Below are 19,789 nucleotides of genomic sequence, written 5' to 3'. Positions count from 1 at the left end.
ATATTTCCACTTTGCTTTAGGGAAGTTTGTTTTCAAACCAGTCTGATATCAAATGCTTAGTATGTGGGTGGGAAGAGATGGGGGGGGCAATCGAACTCACATTCCACCAACATAACAAGACGTAAAAATATAAATTACAAACATTTTTTGCTGCTAACAATCAATAGGGCATGTTCTTATTTTTTTTTAACTTTTATTTACCAGGAAACATGAAATCTGGTTGGTCATTTGAAATATCTATGCCACACACAGGAGAGGGATATGAATTTAACTGGAAAACAACACACAAATGCACAACATTCTTTAATAAATGGAAAATGGAAACTCCAGAAGCATAAAAACAGAAGACATTTGACAGTCCTAGCCATCCAGAACTATTGTAATAATTGGGTCTCTTTGTTCCAGAGTTACAAGTACACATATTATATTATCTGTACAAATAAAGATCGAAGCACACATACACGCTGCTGTATGCTTTATTGCACACTTATGAAGCTCTGCACAAGTTTTCTAAATAAACAAGCTCATCTTATGCAATTTGTCTTGCATGATTTGGCGTGGCTTTACACAGTTTGGTTGATTTGGAGCACAGACTGATTAGTTTAACAGATAAGATTATAAAAGGTACTTTCAATTATATGACAATCTGAACACTCTTTCCAAAAATAGCTGTTAATTAAGTTATGGTCAATATTTATTTACCATGGGGCTGCATTTTATTTAAAACATGTGACTTCCTAGCAGCTTACAATACACCAAGAATACGTCCTACCCACCAGGAGCATGGCATAATCAGCCTACAAGCAACTCGGCACCCTTGGTAATTATAAGGCCAGGGTATGTAGCCACCCAGGGGTTCACATATACGTTGGCAGTGTGAATAACTGCGTCTGCATTCAGCACAACATATCCCTTGGTGATCCAGCATGGGGTCAAAGGTCATGGTAGCACCCTCGCCTTCTAAGATCCTCTGGAATAACAAAAGAGAGATTTTAATGCAGCAAGAGTTTGAAATTACTCTTCCATTTCCTTTGAAAAATCATTCTTTTCCAAGTAATTAAGGTTATACTAAAATCTCACACTATACTTAAACAAGAAAAGAAAAACAACTATTTATTTCAGTACTGTACCGAGGTTAAAAACAGATCTTATGCTATGAATTTGCAAATTCCTTTACCAAATAGTATAAACAATTTGGCAATAGGTTGTTAGCCCATATGCCAACATTTAATAGAGTATTTATCGTTACTGTTTATAAATGCTTTATTCATCTATTTCACATTTACTTCATCAGAATTTCATCAGCAGTCCATGTACTGGATTTTCAAACAGTCAGCTGTCATTTTTTCAGGTACCCTACCTTGTCTCCCTGTCCCCTCCTAGTGCAAGACAATTCAGTTCACTGGCTTTCAGGACTTCTGCCAATGCTACACTGAATTGGGTCAATAACCAAAGGTTAATTCTGTTTCTTCACCATCTCTCATCAAACCCACTCTCTATTCAAATGTACAACTACCATCACCCCAGCACCCTTCACCCTGCTAAATGCTGCTTTGAGCCTCTCACAGCAATGTAGTGAGAGTGGAAATCCAGTGAGTTGTTTGTTCAGAACTTCCCTTGTTTCAGGCTGTTTCTCTAAACCAGGGGTCAGCAACCTTTACCACCGAAAGAGCCACTTGGACCCGTTTCCCACAGAAAAGAAAACACTGGGAGCCGCAAAACCCGTTTGACATTTAAAATGAAATAACACTGCATACAACGTTTTGTTTTGCCTTTATGCTATGTATAAACAAACTATAATGTGTTGCATTTATGAAATTGATGAACTCCTGCAGAGAAAACGAAATTACATTTCTGCATGCAACAAAAACATTTTGAACTCCGAAAAAAAGACGTTGGGTTGAAGGTTACTTTTAAGTAAAATACTCAACGTCTATTTGAGTCCTTCTTGTATTTATGAAAAACGCCAAACTTAAATTTGCCGCCAGCAGCAAACCAAAAATAACATCAGCCAGCTGTCAACCTGAAAAATAAAAGGACTATTTCACTGAACAATGAAAACATATGAATATACGTAAAATAATAGGCAATTAAAATATTTATCATACTTGTTCAGGTTGACTCACACCTGACAATGCAGTCGTATTCAGTAGGGATGGATCGATGCTTAGGGGAGTGACCGGGAAGGATAATGTGTTTTTTTCCTCTCTGAACTCACAGAAGCATTTCCCAAATGATGTTTGCATTGCGATGATTGCAGAATGTAAATACTCCGAATTTATCATGTCGTGACCTTGTTTGAACTCTCTCAAATTGGGGAAGTGAGACAAAGTGCCTTTCTGTAAATCTCTGGCAAGCAATGTCAACTTGCGCTCGAATGCCAAAACATCCTCCAACATGTGCAGGGCTGTACGTCCTTACCCCGTTGAAGAGCTGTGTTCAGCGTGTTCAGGTGCGCTGTCATATCTACCATGAAGTGTAGCTTTTCCAGCCACTCTGGCTGTTCCAGCTCAGGAAAGGTGAGCCCTTTGCTGCCCAGGAAAGTTTTCACTTCTTCCAGACACGCGACAAAGCGTTTCAACACCTCCCCTCTGGACAGCCAGCGATAAAAACACGTTGTAGCGGTGTGCTACACGCAGTCAGTAACTGCAGTCAAAGATAGCTTTATTCGAACTAAACAGCCTTGCTTTTAAGCCTCCCTCAACCCGCCCCCCCATGGGCGCGGATGCTCCAAAAGACACATACTCACAAACCCCCTTAGGCTATCTCCCTTAGCCTGAACGCTGGCTAATTGTGAGCCGGTTCGGATGTGTCAGGAAATGGGTCGCCACAACGTCTTATTTAGATTGTACAAGATCACCATAATCTTCAAATTTAGATTTACATTTCAAAAACTAACAAACTAACATAAAATACATTTTAATTAAATACTGACCATGTAGCGGTGTGCTACACGCAGCGCTAAAATTACGACACGGAGTCGGTAACTGCAGTTGAAGGAAAAAACTTTTTTCAAAATCTTCAGCCTCACTTTTAAGCCTCCCTCAACCTGCCCCCCATGGCGCAGAGGCTCCAAAGCTCTGTGCTCGCAAACCCCCGTAGGCTATCTAATTGTGAGTCGGTTCGGATGTGCCAGGAAAAGGGTCGCCACAATCAATTATTTCCCAAAGCAACAGGGAGCCGCAGCACAGACGTAAAAGAGCCACATGTGGCTCCGGAGCCGCGGGTTGCCGACCCCTGCTCTAAACCAACTGCACCATTCTATTCAATCCAATTTCATAGTGACGGAAGATGATAATCGTTGTCAAATACACAATGAGATGGAATATTCATGGTGTTAAAGTAGTAATTAAGAGACTCTGGTGAATTGGAATAAGTCATTGCCTGAGGAGGTGGCGCATGCAGACACTCTCACAACATTTAAGATGTGATAAACACGCACTTGAAACAGCAACTCAAAGAAGATGATCGACCAAATGGAGTATTTTGGTGATCTGAAGGAAGCTGTTTCTGCACTCTGTGACACCGATTATTACTTTTAAATACTATTACAGAACTTCAGTTATCATATTCCCAGAAGTGAATTTTGTGGAAGATTTTTTTCTCATTTGTCCCGTAAAATTTGGGGTGTTTATTCAAGTGATTTGCATTGGATTTTTTTCACAACGGATAGGAAAATGACATTCATATTTCATTGTGTGTAAAGTTCTGTTGGTGTTAAACTCAGTGGCCACTTTATTAGGTACCTCCGGTTCTCAATAAAATGGCCTCTGACTGCTGGAGAGTGGTCCTCCGCTGCCATACCCCATCCACTTCAAGGTTTGATGCTTTGTGTATTCTGTTGTAACGTGTGATTATTTAAATTACTGTTGCTCTCCTGTCAGCTTGAATCAGTCTGAATATTCTCCTCTGACCTCTCTCATTAATGAGGTGTTTTCACCCACAGAACAGCAACTCACCGGATGCTTTTTGTTATTCACACTACTCCCTGTAGCAGTCACTGTGTGTGAAAATCCCAGGAAATCAGCAATTTCTGAGATACTCAAACCACCCCGTCTAGCACCAACAATCATTCCACCGTCAAAGTCACTTAGATTAAATTTCTTCCCATTCTGGTGTTTCGCATGAACAACAATTAAACCTCTTGACCATGTCTGCATACTTTTATGCACTGAGTTACTACCACATGATTGATTAGATATTTGCATTATTGTACAGGTGTATAGGTGTACCTAATGATGTGGTCTCTCAGTGTATATTGGTAATTAGCATATAGATTTATTATACAGTATAATTTTATATGTATCTTAATACAAAATCAATATATCACTTACTAATTTAATTGCTTTGCTACTTAAATACATTTCTATACACTAAGAATCTCAAGAATCCACCATTCTGATGCAATTGCCCTTAAATGGATGCAGATCCATTTCGATTGACGGTCACGATTTACAATATCCTGAGATGCCTTGATATAACTATCTATTAAACTTAATGGGGAAAATTAAAGTTCTCCAGGGTGGTGAAGGTGGGGAGGGGGAGTGAAATCTTTTGCATTCACTCATGCGACTTGTGTGCTGCAGCAGGCAAAACCTACAATTGTATGTGTGCAGCCTGCTTTCATTGCATTACCTCAAACACTTTATAGAAAAGGTTATGGAAAGCAAAATCACCAGCAACACTTTATAGCCTGTGTCTCCTGGGATTGAGTCTGCAGTTCATTCAGCTTAAAATCTGAATTAATCATTGCATCCATGTGCTGACATGCATCTCATTAATTCATAAAAAAGGTATAAAATGTCAACTTTTACCAAGTTGAAGGGCACATTCATTGATGTCATAACATCCTTCCATACAGACTAATTTCTTTTCGAATCTGAATGGGGATAAAATAATCCATTTAAAATTATGAAATGTTTTGGTAGAGTAGATAAGGACAAAGTGTTTCCATAAGCAGATGGGTCAGTAAATGTAAGATAATTGGCAGAAGATCCAGAATGAAAATAAGGAGTTTTGTTTATTCATTACCTTATTGTGATCTGCAAGAAATAAAAGATACAAATATAATATTCTTAAGGGAACTTGATGTATGCTTGAGTTAAAAAAAAAACGATTGAGAGCTTTGTTGAAAATTCAAAATAAAGGAACAAGTTGGGTTGCTCTATCAAGGAATCAGTGTGATTAGCTGAAAGACCTCTGTTTTATAATTTAAAAATTTTGACCAATGTATGTTGCTTCTCTAAATTCTGGTGAGACATATATGACCACCTGGAAGGTCATTCATGCTTAATCAGTTAATAGCAGCTGCAGGGTAACTATATTTACATACCATTTTAAAAATAAAAATAAGTTATACATTCAGAAATATTCAGTATTTATTCTTAATGGAACAGCCAATATGACTGGAGATCTCTTGGCAATATTATAAAATGCCCTTGGCATTCAGATGGCAGAAAGCAGGACACCGAAGTGCAGAGCTGCACCGCATCAAAGTGGACAGTAATGGAGTATGGAGTTGACATGTACTGGTTTAAAATGATTAACTTACCACAGAATCATTGAGTTTAACAACACAGAATTGGCCTTTTGGCTCACTTTGTCTGTGCCAATCATTGCTTATCTATGCAAATCCCACTGCTTGCATCAATTCCATACCCATCTGTGCCTTCCTCATTTGTCCAAGTGCCTCCTAAATGTCATTACTGTTCCTGCCTCCACCACCTCTCTGGCAGTTCATTCCAGATAAATACTCTTTGTATGGAAAACTTACCCCTTGGGTCCCCAGTAATTTTTTTCTTCTCAGCTTAAAACTATTCCAATACCCTTACCATGGGAAACAGGCTCTAACTTCTATCTCTAGCTATTTGTGTCACAACTTTATATACTGTATCTCTATCGCCTCAGCCTCCTTTGCTCCAGGAAAAACAGAACCAGCCTACCCCATATTTCCCCACCATCCAGGCAACATCATTATGACACACACAAGGAGCTCGGTAGGCCAAGCAGCATCTGAGGAATAGTGTAAACAGTCCATGTTTGGGCCAAGACCCTTCATCAGGATTAGGAAAAAAAAGATGAGGTCAGAGTGAGAAGGTGGGGGAAGGGAGGAAGATGTACAAGATGGTTGGTGATTGGTGAAACCAGGAGGGGGGAGGGGTGAAGTAAAGAGCTGGTGAAAGAGATAAAGGGGTGGAGAAGGGGAAATCTGATAGGAAAGGCTAGAAGACCACAGATGAAAGGGAAGGAGGAGGAGTACCAGAGGGAGGTGATGGGCAGGTAAGGAGAAAAGATGAGAGAGGGAAATGGGAATGGTAATGGTGAAATGAGGCAATTAGCGAAAGTTGGAGAAATTGATGCCATCAGGCTGGAGGCTACCCCGATGTGGTATAAAGTGTTGCTCCTCCAACCTGAGTGTGGCCTCATCACAGCAGTAGAGGAGGTCATGGACTGGCATGACAGAATGGGTATGGGAAGTAGAATTGAAATAGGTGGCCACTGGGAGATTCTGCTTTTTCTGGCAGATGGAGTGCAGGTGCTCGGTGAAGCGGCCTCCCAATTTACACCGGATGTCACCAACATACAAGAGGCCACATCGGGAGCACCAGATACATCGGCAGATGAAATGTCGCCTCATCTGGAAGGACTGTTTTGGGCCCTGACTGGTAGTGAGGGAGGAGGTGTAGGGTCAGGTTGTTCTGCTTGCAAGGGTAAGTGCCAGTAGGGAAAACAGTGGGGAGGAACTAATGGACAAAAGAGTTGCATAGGGAGTGATCCTTGTCGAAAACAGAACTTGGAGGTGGTGGGATCCTGTTGGAGATGGCGGAAGATAGGAAGAATTATGTGCCAGACATGGAGGCTGGTGGGGTGGTAGGTGAGGACAAGAGGAACACTATTCCTGCTGGTGTGGTGTGACAGCAGATTGTGCAAAGTTGAAGATATGTGGGTGAGGGCAGTGTTGATGGTGGAGGAAGGGAGCCCCTTTCTTTGAAGAAGGAGAACATCTCAGTAATTCTGGAATGAAAAGCCTCATCCTGAGAGCAGATATGGCAGAGACGAGGAAAATAAGAGAAGGGGATGGCATTTTTACAAGAGTCAGGGTGAGAAGAGGTATAGTCCAGTGACATCATTGTGAATCTTCTCTGCAGCCTCTTTAGCTTAATCATATTTTTCTTGTAATGCTGTGACCACAACACTCCAAGTGCAGACTAACCAACATTTTTTTACAACTGTAATTTGACATCTCAACTCTTATATTCAAGTCTCAGCCGATGAAGACAAACATGGCCTCTTCACCACCCTGTCTAACTGTGTTGCCACTTCCACGGAAATGTGTGCTTGTACTTCTAGGTCCCTCTGTTCAACCACACCTTATACAGTGGAAGTTCTGTCCTGGTTTAACTTGCCTCTATGCATCATATCACCTTTGTCAGAGTGAAATTCCATCTGGCATTTCCTTGAGTCATAATTCCACAGCACCTTGAGAGTTTGAATTTGGTTTTAAGAATCTGAAGATAAAGATTTGCTCCCAGTAAAAGTGACTTTACAGCTATCAGATTCTTGTAAAAACCATCTGGTTTTGTACAAATGTCTGTAGGTCCCATTTTCATACCAATTTAATAGACCTTTGAATGTCCCTTGACTGGTTATTCACCTGTATCAAACCATTTACAAAATAACACACTACAGAGTTAAAGAAAAGTGTTCTGAGACCAATTTCTCAAATCAATCAGGACTGGGCATTAAGTGCTAGACTTGAAGACATTGCTCAGATCACAGAAATGGGAAAGGATTAAAAAAATCCTTGCTTTTTCTGTGATCAATGATTGTAAAAACTCTTGCTTTAAGAATCAAAATCTCACTTTGGCTTGGGAATACAAAAACGATGATGATTCATCCTCATGGTTCATGGTCTACTTTCACCAAATTCAATCAAGATGATACAAACTTAACAAATACTGCAAACAATTCTTTTCATTATTTGAACTTTACATTTCCATAAAGTAATATCATCTGAGTCAAACACAAATAGAAATATGTATTAGCTTTTTTCCCAGATAACATAAATATCAATGAATTGAATTACGGTACGTTATTGCTTAAATTCCGTTCAAGCTTTTCTACCAACACAGACAAGGTTATCAAATACCAAATTGAATATTGAATGTTATGAAATTATAAACAGGCCAAAACACTAAAAAACATCTTGAGGCTAGTTAAGTAACAGATAAACTATAGCTGGAGATTTAAATGGAGATGAGTAATGCATGCAGAGATTATATAACTATTCAGCATTTTCATAACTGTAATTTTATTTTAAGTCAATTTAATAGCAAATGTACATTATTCCAATCAATGATAGTTTTATTGTCATCCTTATTAGCTCTTGATATGCACTGTTTAATGTGAGAACTGTCAGATTCAATTATTCATGAGTGGATCATTTATAGTGCATGGCACATTTGAGTTCGGAATGATAGACAGCATTGAAATAATATAATAGTTGCTCTTTAAAATCTCTTCATAGTTAAGCCCTTTTTTCTGTTACATCCTAATTTCAAGTCTATATTTTCTTTATTGGATGGATAGAATGAGGTCCAGTGGCAACCAGTTCCAAAAGAGCCAAAACTAGCATTTATTCATTGATTGAAACTGTGGAAATTTTCTTGAATAGGCTTTGGGTAATAAAATAATTAAACCTTTATAAATACAGTAGGTTTACATTTCATTACAGTTAGCACAAAGGAATCCTCCCCTGAGAGGTGCATTTAAAATATTCTGCCAGGCCCAGTCCTCTGTCAATTTTCTTTCCATTCTCATGACAACTTGGCAGACAACAATCAAAAACATCCTCTAGGGATTCAGAGTTGTTATTATAGTCAGAATGTACCATAACACATGTAAAAATATGCAAGTATATATTGCATATTCATGTCCTAAGTGAGTGAGCAACATTCCAGTCCCTATACAAAATGTCTACTACAATGTTACACAATTATTTTTCATATTCATTGTCCATTCCCACAGAAAGGCACATCAATACTGACAATTAATCTCAATGCATCGGGGGTGCGTACAATTACCAACCCTTCAATTTCAAACACCATCAAATAAAGACAATTCAGAATTCCATTGAAGTACAATCATTACAATTTAATCAGATAATACCAATACTTGTAAAATTATATTTATCATTTTTAACACAGCATATTTTTAAAGAAGAATACAGAGGATAACAATAGTTAAGAACAAAAACTAATCAAAAAATAGCCAGAACTCCCCTTGTTTATTTGGGACTATGCTGCAGGAGATGGTTGTGTAAGTTTCTGACTCGTGTCCGTTCTGTGCACTTGTTTGCCAGTTGAACAGTACACCATGCTTGGAATAGACAGTTTTTTAAATAGTGCCAGTTGAGTGTATTTGTATTCAAAAAGCAGTGATTTTTGTCACTGATAGAAACATAGAAATCTACAGCAGATTACAGGCCGTTCGGCCCACAATGTTGTGCTGACCATGTAATCTATTCTAGAAACTGCCTAGAATTTCCCTACCACATAGCCCTCCATCTTTTTTAGCTCCATGTACCTATCTAAGAGGATCTTAAAAGATCCTATGGTATTCGCCTCTACCACCTTTGCTGGCAGTGCATTCCACACACCCACGACTCACTGTGTAAAAATCTTACCTCTGACATCTCCCTTGACCCACTTCCAAGCACCTTAAACCTATGCCTCCTCATGTTAGCCATTTCAGCCCCGGGAAAAAGCCTCTAACTATCCATGCAATCAGTGCCTCTGACCATCTTGTACATCTCTATCAGGTCACCTCTCATCCTTCGTCGCTCCAAGGAGAAAAGGCCGTGTTCACTCAATCTATCCTCATAAGGCATGCTCCTCAATCCAGGCAACATCCTATGCACTCTCTCTATAGTATCCACATCCTTCCTGTAATGAGGTTACTAGAATTGAACTTGGTGGAGTCTAGATAGATGACAAGAAATAAGAAGTAAGAAAATTCAGAACTGTTTTTCTCACTGCAGTTTCAAGCTTTCAGGCTTTGGAGATGCCAGAAACAGCCTGAAGTAAAAATGAAACAATTTTACAACATCAACAAGTTAGAAACTACAAAGGATTTTAAGGTATTGACTACTGTCTTGAATGCTACAATGAAGATGAAGATTTGGAGAATGCAATCATCAAAAGCATTGTCTGAAGGCAGTCATTATCTGCACTAGGTGTCTGCATTGATTTTGTTCATTTACAGTTAATCTACCAAACATGGCAGCATACATTGGATGAATTCATCAGTTGATAGCTATTGAAACTACAGTTTTATAGTACTGTAACAGTGTTGTTAGTGTTCCAATTTGTTCTGTATTTCATTTAAATGCATAATTTGTTACTCAGTTAATTAATACTTTGTCTTTTTAACTATTTCCATGATACTGTGGCTAATTGGGCCAAATGTATTGGACCCGATGTGTCCCAATTAACCAGAATTCACTGTATTCTTTTGTGCGTAATTCTAAAATGTTTTATGAACATCCTGCTAAGAATGATCATTGCACGATAATTTTGACTGCATTATTATAGGCCTTCTGCATTACACACCGTTTTTTTGATACCAATGTGCTTTTCGAGATAAACTAGGAATGAGTTGACTTTGTAAGCTGAGACCCATTCTAAAAGGTGAAGAAAGGATTGTAATCCTTGGACTTGAACAGTCAAAAGCTCAAAGTTCAAGTTAAATTGATTATCAAAGTACATATACATTACCATTTAGCATGTGTGGAAACAATATGCTTCCATATACTACAATAAGATTCTTTTTCTTGTGGGCATTTAGAAGAAAACAGAAATACAGTAGAATTTTATGAAAAATTATACATAAGTAGACAAAGGCTTACAAACTCTAATGACAAAAGAAAACAAACTAAACATAATACTAAGAATATGGGTTGTAGCAGAGTTTTTGAAAGTGAGACTGTAGGTCATAGACTCAGTTCAGAGTTGTGGTGAGTGAAGTTATCCATGCCAGTTCAGGAGCTTGATGTCTGTAGGGTCATAATTGTTCCTGACCTCCAAGGGGGCCACAATCTTGTCGTTGGGTTTGGAGGCTTGCGTGCCTTAACGACCCGGAGAGCTATGCAGGCTGGAGTCAGGGTTTTATGCTTTGCCTCTTGATACGGTTACCCATGCCAAACAGGTCAAAGGGTAGAGGTTAGAGTGGTTCACTGGATCTGCAGATTCAGGGGTTCAGCACAGGGTCAGTAACCCTGACTGGTAAAATAAAACTGTTGTGGAAATAGCAATGAAGAATCCTTCTACATCTGAGTAAGATGCTACTCCTGAGTCTCCACCTGGGATTTGCATGACTGGCACTAGTGGAAACTGAGAGGAAGCTCCTGACATAATGAACAAAAACCTGAACACCACCCAGAGATGGAGGACCTTCACTGCTGCCCTAAATGCTGGTGGCATAACAAGCAGAAAGTAATTGTTGCTGAACCTGTTGGTGTGGGATATAAGTCCTGCATGATGGTAGCAGTGAGAGGAGAACGTGGCCTGGAGTTTTGCAATGCTGGAGGAACTCAGCAGGCCAGGCAGCGTCTGTGGAAAAGAGGAGTCTGTGAGACGATGTTTCGGGCCGAGACCCTTCAGCAGGACTGAGACTGAGCCAGGCTTCATGGCCTGCTGAGCTCCTTCAGCATTTTGTGTGTTTTGCTTGGATTTCCAACATCTGCAGATTTTCTCTTGTTTGTGGCGGGGAGTTTTGATGGCTGGTGCTGCTTTCTTGAAGCAGCATTCCATGTAAGTGTACTCAATGGTGGGGAAGGCTTTGCCTGTTTCCATCAAGGTCTGTAGCCTTTTCCATTTCTGGGATTAGAGTTGATGAAATCAGTTATGATACTCTCCAATGTTTTAATGGCACGCTGAATCTATGCAAACTTCTAAAGAGCTGTAAGCTGTAAATCCACAGAGATCAATTGATTTTGTGCTAAATCAAACCCACTGTGCCACTGAACTACTTGTTGGTACTTAAATATCTCTAATGCAGTAAGATGGACACTGTAAAACTAACAATTCTCTTAACAGAATCAAGTTATTTGTGAGCATGCTCATAAGATGCTAATAACAGTCTCAGTGCCATTATTTGAAATGATAGAGCCTGGTTCAATTACAAAATCTATTTCTTTAATCTATTTTGCTTCAGAGGTTGGTAGACCCAGTAGCATTTTGATGGTTATAGCTGTTGAAATCACCTTTGAAATGTATGATCTTAATTATCAGTTTACTGATATTGTGCGAGTTTAAAGAATGGATAGATTTTCAAATGTTTTTGCAAGTGTAAATGTGAGCACAACAGATATCCTTTGCAATTGATCTTGGCAATATCTGTATGATCTGTTTGTGTTAAAATCAATCCTTGCTCCTCAGCAGAATGTTTAAAGAGTACATTTTTGAGCCTCTTTTTACTCCACAACCTGTTTCTCTGCTTTGTAATTTAATATTTCTTACCACATGAAAAGTTCTCGGCCAGTTTTAGTTACTGGGGCTTGGTCTGGAAGAAAGATGCATATTACTCAACAGCCTCTTTGAAGAGATGGACAGCAAAGAGGTTCAATCATTTAACCCTACATTTTCCAACTGAGCCTGTTTTTTCTAAATAGTTCCTATTAGAAGGAAGCTTTCTCCTTTCTTAGCAGTCCCTTAGCATTGAAAATGACTCGGTTTTGTGACTCTTCAACAGACGGCCCATTTGGTGGCCGGGTAGTTTGTTTGATTGTATGGCCCTTCCATTATCTACACAGGATTTCTCTGTACTCTCAATTTATTGCCTTGAGGTTCTCAACATCACCTTGGCCCAATTTTCAAAGTAGTCATGGGGGATGCTGCATGTCTTCAAGGAAACTTGCAGCAATTCCTTGAATGATTTTCTCAGTTCCCTGGTCATCTTCTCCTATGGCATAGGTCAGACTGGGGTGTCTGCTTTGGGTGACCAGTGTTAGATGTGCACATGGTGTCACAACAAACAATCTGCCAGAGGAAATCAGCTGGTCCAGCAGTTTCCATGAGGGGGAAATGGACTGTTGACCATTGGGTCAAAGCACTGCATCAGGACTAAGTGCAAAAGGTGGGATGGCTAGCATAAAGAGGAGAGGAATATTGAGAAAAGAGTCCAAGGTGACTGGTTGCCTGAGGGGAGGTGTAAGAGGTTGGACAGTTTGTGCCAGGTGAGCAAGGGTGGAATTGTGAGACGGTGGCTCATGAATGGTAGTAGTAGGAGGATAAAGAGAGAGAGAGGAAAGGAAAATTGTAGGAAAATTCCTACAATGTAGGAATATGAAATGACATCACCAGCTGAGTGCACCCAGTCCTTAAAGCCAAGGTTGTTGGCCTGAGAGAGGACATTGACATTGTTTATCATTCCTGCATAAGAAGTTTATTAATTTCAAATTCTGTGTTTTACATTTGTCAACTTTGCCTGTATTTTCTAATGGAAAGGAACCTTCGCTTTTCTTGGCAGCCCTTCACAATTGAGGATTTTGCAGAGAAAATGTTGGTGGTGCACTTACAGTGGTTTGGGATGCCTGCAGAAGCTCACAGAACATCAGACATCACCGGTGCCCAGTAGACCAAGAGTTTGTGTCAGCTCTTGATCTTTAAATACCCATTTCCTCAACTGACCAAGGCTGAGCAGATACATTGGAGCCCAGACAAATGATGGCTGATTAGAAATCCTGATCTTAACAGTTCTCCTGTGGAGAGTTTAATTAATAAATATATTTTCTATAATGTCTCTATTAATCCCTGGAGTCAAAAAATTCCCCAGAATGAATGTGTAATTTGTGGTGAATTAAGACTGGCTGAAAACTTTCATCTGAGAACTCTGTAGGGAACCTAGTGTCAGCGATGAATGTTTCAAACAGGCTGTAATCTAGAAGGATGCCTTGAAGCATTTGTTCATACAAACACAAATTTGTCTTCTAGATCCTTGTAATGTGGGAATGTCACCAGAGGTAATATGTACAAGGCAATGCCAAAGTAAGTGTTCTGTTGCCTCCAACAGTTGTTTGAGATTATAACTACCGGAATATTATCTGGCAAAAACACTTTGGGATGCATATAAGCTCAAACATTTTTCTCCATTGAACCATCATTGTTGTGCTAATGATTGAACATCAAAAATTTCTATAGTGGAATTTAATTCAGACAAGAGTGCATTTTGGGAAGACAAACTAGGATTGTATGACTGTCATTGAAGAGAGGGACCCAGAAGGACAAGTAGATAAAAGTGTGTAAACCCACAGGATGGAGAAGATGTCTTCTGGCAAGATCCCTTCATCACTCAGGGTATGGACTACAGAAGCTGACCATTTGGAATATCTGTCCAGGTTTGGTCACCCTTTGAGAGGAAATATGCCATTAATCTGGAATGTGTCCAGAGAACATACACAAGGAAGTTGCTGCAATTCGAGGGACTGAGCTGTGGAGCGAGGGTGAGCACATTCTTCTTCAGAGTGCGGGAGAATGAGGAGTGATAGGATAGGGGTATACAAAATTATGAAAAACAGAGATAGGGTGAATACACACAGATGTTTTCCGGAAACTGGGGAATCAAGAACTAGAGGGCTCAGGCTTAAGGTGAGGGGGAGAGATTGGATAGGAACCTGAGGTGCAAAAACCAGAGTGTGGTCAGGATAAAGAATGAGCTAACAGAGGAAGTGTTTAAGGTGAGTACACCAACATTAACGACTGGAAATTGAACAGGTTCGATGGGTAGAAAAAATTTAGAATTACACAGGTTAAATGTTGGCAAATAGAAGTAGCTTAAATGAGTTTCTTGGTCAGAATGGACCAGTCAGGGTAAAGGACCAGTTTTGGTGCTGTGTGACGCAGAGACTCTGTGACACTGTGACCCTATCACTCTATGTCTGTCATCTTGTGACACTCTGACTTTTTGACCCTGTGACTCTGTGACACTGTGACTGTGTGACCCATGACCCTGTGACACTTGCGACCCAGTGACTCTGATTCTGTGACCCTGTGACACTCTGACGCTGTGACTCAATGCTCTGTGATTCTGTGAACCAGTAACCTTGAGAACCTGTGACTCCATGACCCTGTGATCCTGTGACTCTTTGACCCTGTGACCCTCCATGACACGGTGAATTCATGATCATGTTACTTTGTGAATCTGTGACTCTGTGGCCCAGTGACACTGTGACCCTGGGACTCTGAGACCCTGTAGCTCCAGGTCACTATGACCTGACCATGTGACCCTGTTACTCTGTGACCATGTGACCTCATGACTGTATGACTGTAACCCTGTGACCCTGTGATTCTGTGAGCCAGTGACTCTGTGACCATGTGACCCTGTGACTCAATGACCCTATCACCCAGTGAACCTGTGACTCTGTGACCCTGTGACTATGCCTCTATAACCCGGTGACCCTGTAACCCTATGACTCTGTGACTCTGTTGCCATGTGACCCTGTGACTTTGTGACTGTGACCTGGTGATCCTGTGACCCTATGACTCTATAACTCTGTGAGCCAGTGACTCTGACCCAGTGACTCTGTGTCCTTGTGACCCTCTGCCTCTGTGACCCTGTGACCTTGTGACTCGATTCATGGTTCTAGGTCAGATAGACACAATGAAGATGGTAAAGTTGAAAGGGAAAAATTTCCACTCAGATTGTCATGAAGAGTAGCTCAGGATATATGTGATCACCAAGATGAATTCTGTCCAGACACATACAGGGTTAAAGCTTTAGGAATATTTAAAATTAACAAAAAGGAATCACATACAAGGTTGGTCAGTTGTACAGTGAAAGTTGAATGAAAATATATGTTGAAGGACAGAGTTAAGAGCTAAAACTATGCAATGTGTAGAAATCGGAGTTCAAATTAGAGAATAACAGTTTGTAGCCATTTACACATAGATCATATCTTGCTGTATTACATATAGAATTTGTTCTTATTTTACTTGTGCCATTACTTATTTTTATACACTTTTCAATAACGTTCTGGGTTGTGCTGATCTAAGCTTTGACTGCTTTTTGCCCAGATTTGAGCAAGGGAAAGCTAATTGCACTCTTCAATTCCACTTCCAATATTCTTCATTCACCTGAGTCAATACTGATTCTGTGGGAAGGAGGGCAGGAGAAAGGGAGTATTTACATTATTTCCACCTTTAACCATCTGTATGTTTGAACTGTCTACAAACTATTTGTCTTCTTTTACTCTTTTAATGCCTTGTGGGAATTTGCTAATGATATGCTTTAGTTTATCAGGGAAGCTGTTACCTTGCATCTTCTGTTTGGTCCTTGGTCACGCTTCACTGTGGTTTCAGTCTTTTTTTTCTCATTTGTAAACTTTTGATGCTAACTTATAATGGCATTTCATAGATTAGATGACAGTTCCATTATTGAGTGCAACCACTCTTTTGGAAAAGGTCACGAGGGTTTTCTCAAATTATACTTTGTAAGTTCAGAACACTTATTGTCAAAATTACAGTGATTTTGCACTGTGCCGTACAGCACCAAGTTTATGCCAATTATCAACCACTCATTTACACTAATCCTTTACTAGAGCCACTTTATTCCCCACCTCTCCTCAGACTCTATAACTCTCACACTCGGGGTAATTTACAGTGGCCAGTTAACCTCCCAACCTTTGATATGTGAGAGGAAACTGGATCACCTAGAATAAACCCATATGGTCAAACTTCAAGGTAGCCTTGACCTATGTTCTCTTTTCTCTCCTTCTGATCCACCTCTGGTTCTCTTAATATGTTTTCCCTCCCCATATCCTTTCCAGCAACTCCACCATTGCCAATTTTCTTCCCTCACCCCTTCCTGGTTCCACCTGTCTCTATTTACTGGATTCTCTTCTCTATCTGGTTTCTTTCACTCTCTATCCCTCTGTTAAATGGTTCCCTTCATCACCTTTCTTTCCTGACCAGCATTTATATTCCTGCTCGTCACCATTAGCCTCTGTCTCCACCTTCATCCTCACTTCCCCCAAACTAGCTCCATCTGCCCACCATTCCTCACCCCTCCTCCTCCTACCTTCTTTCTGTACAAGCTACCTTCCATCTCTACTCTTAGTTCTGAGCAAGATCTTAACCCAATAAGTTGACAATTATTTTCTCTCCACAGAATCTGGTCCACCTATTGTGTTCCTCCTGCAATTTGTTATTTGCTGTGTGCAAACTTAAAGCACACGGTATTGGGGGTATGGTATTGATGTGGATAGAGAATTGGCTGGCAGACAGGAAGCAAAGAGTGGGAGTAAACAGGACCTTTACAGAATGACAGGCAGTGACTAGTGGAGTACCGCAAGGCTCAGTGCTGGGACCCCAGTTGTTTACAACATATGTTAATGATTTAGATAAGGGAATTAAATGCAGCATCTCCAAGTTTGTGGATGACACGAAGCTGGGTGGCGGTGTTAGCTGTGAGGAGGATGATAAGAGGATGCAGGGTGACTTGGATAGGTTAGGTGAGTGGGCAAATTCATGGCAGATGCAATTTAATGTGGATAAATGTGAGGTTATCCACTTTGGTTGCAAGAACAGGAAAACAAATTACTATCTGAACAGTGGCCGATTAGGAAAAGGGAGATGCAACGAGACCTGGGTGTCATTGTACACCGGTCATTGAAGGTGGGCATGCAGGTACAGCAGGTGGTGAAAAAGGCAAATGGTATGTTGGCATTCATTGCAAAAGGATTTGAGTACAGGAGCAGGGAGTTGTACAAGGCCTTGGTGAGACCGCACCTAGAATATTGTGTGCAGTTTTGGTCCCCTAATCTGAGGAAAGACATTCTTGCCATAGAGGAAGTACAGAGAAGGTTCACCAGATTGATTCCTGGGATGGCAGGACTTTCATATAAAGAAAGACTGGATCGACTAGGCTTATACTCACTGGAATTTAGAAGATTGAGGGGGGATCTTATTGAAACGTATAAAATTCTAAAGGGATTGGACAGGAAGATGCAGGAAGATTGTTTCCGATGTTGGGGAAGTCCAGAACGAGGGGTCACAGTTTAAGGATTAAGGGGAAGCCTTTTAGGACTGAGATGAGGAAGAACTTCTTCACGCAGAGGGTGGTGAATCTGTGGAATTCTCTGCCACAGGAAACAGTTGAGGCCAGTTCATTGGCTATATTTAAGAGGAAGTTAGATATGGCCCTTGTGGCTAAAGGGATCGGGGGTATGGAGAGAAAGCAGGTACAGGGTTCTGAGTTGGATGATCACTGAATGGCGGTGCAGGCTCGAAGGGCTGAATGGCCTATTCCTGCACCATGTTTCTATGTAAGACGTTGGCTAGACTACATTTAGAGTGTAGGTTGCAACTGATAAAAGACCTTTTATCAGTTCCCACACTATAGAAAGGATGTGACTAAGCTAGAGAGAGTGCAGAAAAGATTCACCAGCATGTTTTCTGGAATGGAGAGCTTGCACTGGAATAAGAGACTAGATAATATTGTCCTTGGAACATAGAAGATTGAAGGGTGATCTTGTAAATGTCGTAAAATAATGAGTGTATATATAGAGCATCTAGCCATAGTCTTTTTCCAAGGACAGGAGAGTCCAAAACAAGAGGTGATATATTTAAGAGGAATCTGAGAAACATGTCTTATACACAAATATTTGGCTTAGGAGGTGACACAGGCAGATACGAAGATAGGAAAGATTTACAGATTTACATTGAGCCATATGCAGGCAAATCGGATTACATTGGATAGTCATTGTGGTTGGTATCATTAAGTTGGACCAAAGGGCCTGTTTTTATGTTGTTTTATTCCAGGAATCTCTATAAATTGGAATCTCTGACATGAAAGTCACTTGCAAAATGCTACTGGAACTTAACAGGCCTGGAAGCATCTATGGAGAGGAATAAACAGTGTACGTTTTGGGCCAAGACCTTTTATCAGTCTTGACGAAGGGCCTTGGCTCAAAACATCGACTGTGTACTCCTCTCCACAGAGACTGCCTGACTTGCTCAGTTCATCCAGCATCTTGTGTCTGTTGCATCTGCAGAATATCTTGTGTATATCCAATGATATCACCACCATCAATCAAATCTGCTATCTTGAACATCCCGGGATGGATAAGATGTCGAACTGGACCAGCTACACAAATATTGTACAGTGACTACAAAGAGTACGTTTGCATTTGGGTATTCTGCAATGTGAGATTCATATGGTGCTGGTCTGAGGGAAAAGATGAGCTCCCACGCAACTACTTCGGTTTGGTGGACTTGTCCATGTTCAACTGACCTAAATAAACATGACAAATGACATCACAGTCTTAGCCAATAAATGTGTACCAAATGGGTCAATCTGATTGGTCTCCAACTGAAAACCAAACTGAGGGATCCACCCCTTAATCAAATCCCGGTCTGAGGTGTTCAAGACAGGTGACCCTGACTGTATTCACGAAGCAATCAGGAGTGCCAAAAGGCAACACCAGTCTAAGCTTGTAAAGTATGGCGAGGCTTGTAAGCTATAACAGGCTATAAAGCAAAGTCAGGAGGCATCACTGGGGACAATACATCCCTCCTAAATGAGCTGAATGCATCCTGTGTGTTTTGTAAGGAAGGTCAGTGAAATCACACCATCTGATATGGCACCTGTTCCCATGGTTACTGTTGTAGATGTCAGCTTGGTCTTCCTGAGTTTGAACCCACCAAAAGCAACCACCCAGATGAAACCTCCAGCCATGTCTTCAGATCCTACATGAACCAACTGGTAGGAGCATTCAGACATCTTTAACCAAACT

At 40.5% G+C, this 19,789-nt stretch overlaps 1 protein-coding gene across 1 annotated transcript in view; it reads right to left on the bottom strand.

Annotated features, from left to right (window-relative positions):
• Positions 1-247: 247 nt before the first annotated feature.
• LOC132390786 (leukocyte cell-derived chemotaxin 1-like) overlaps positions 248-19,789 on the bottom strand; it is a 61,824-nt gene continuing 42,282 nt past the window's right edge. The window contains exon 7 of the mRNA XM_059963333.1: positions 248-970. Coding sequence (XP_059819316.1) covers positions 746-970 — 225 coding nt within the window. The 3' untranslated portion in view covers positions 248-745. The remainder of the gene's footprint in view (positions 971-19,789) is intronic.

This window comes from Hypanus sabinus, chromosome 3 (genome assembly GCF_030144855.1).
Source record: "Hypanus sabinus isolate sHypSab1 chromosome 3, sHypSab1.hap1, whole genome shotgun sequence".
Taxonomy (NCBI): Eukaryota; Metazoa; Chordata; class Chondrichthyes; order Myliobatiformes; family Dasyatidae; genus Hypanus; species Hypanus sabinus.
Note: the sequence above shows the minus strand (reverse complement) of the source record. Positions and strands in the feature narration are given on the sequence as shown.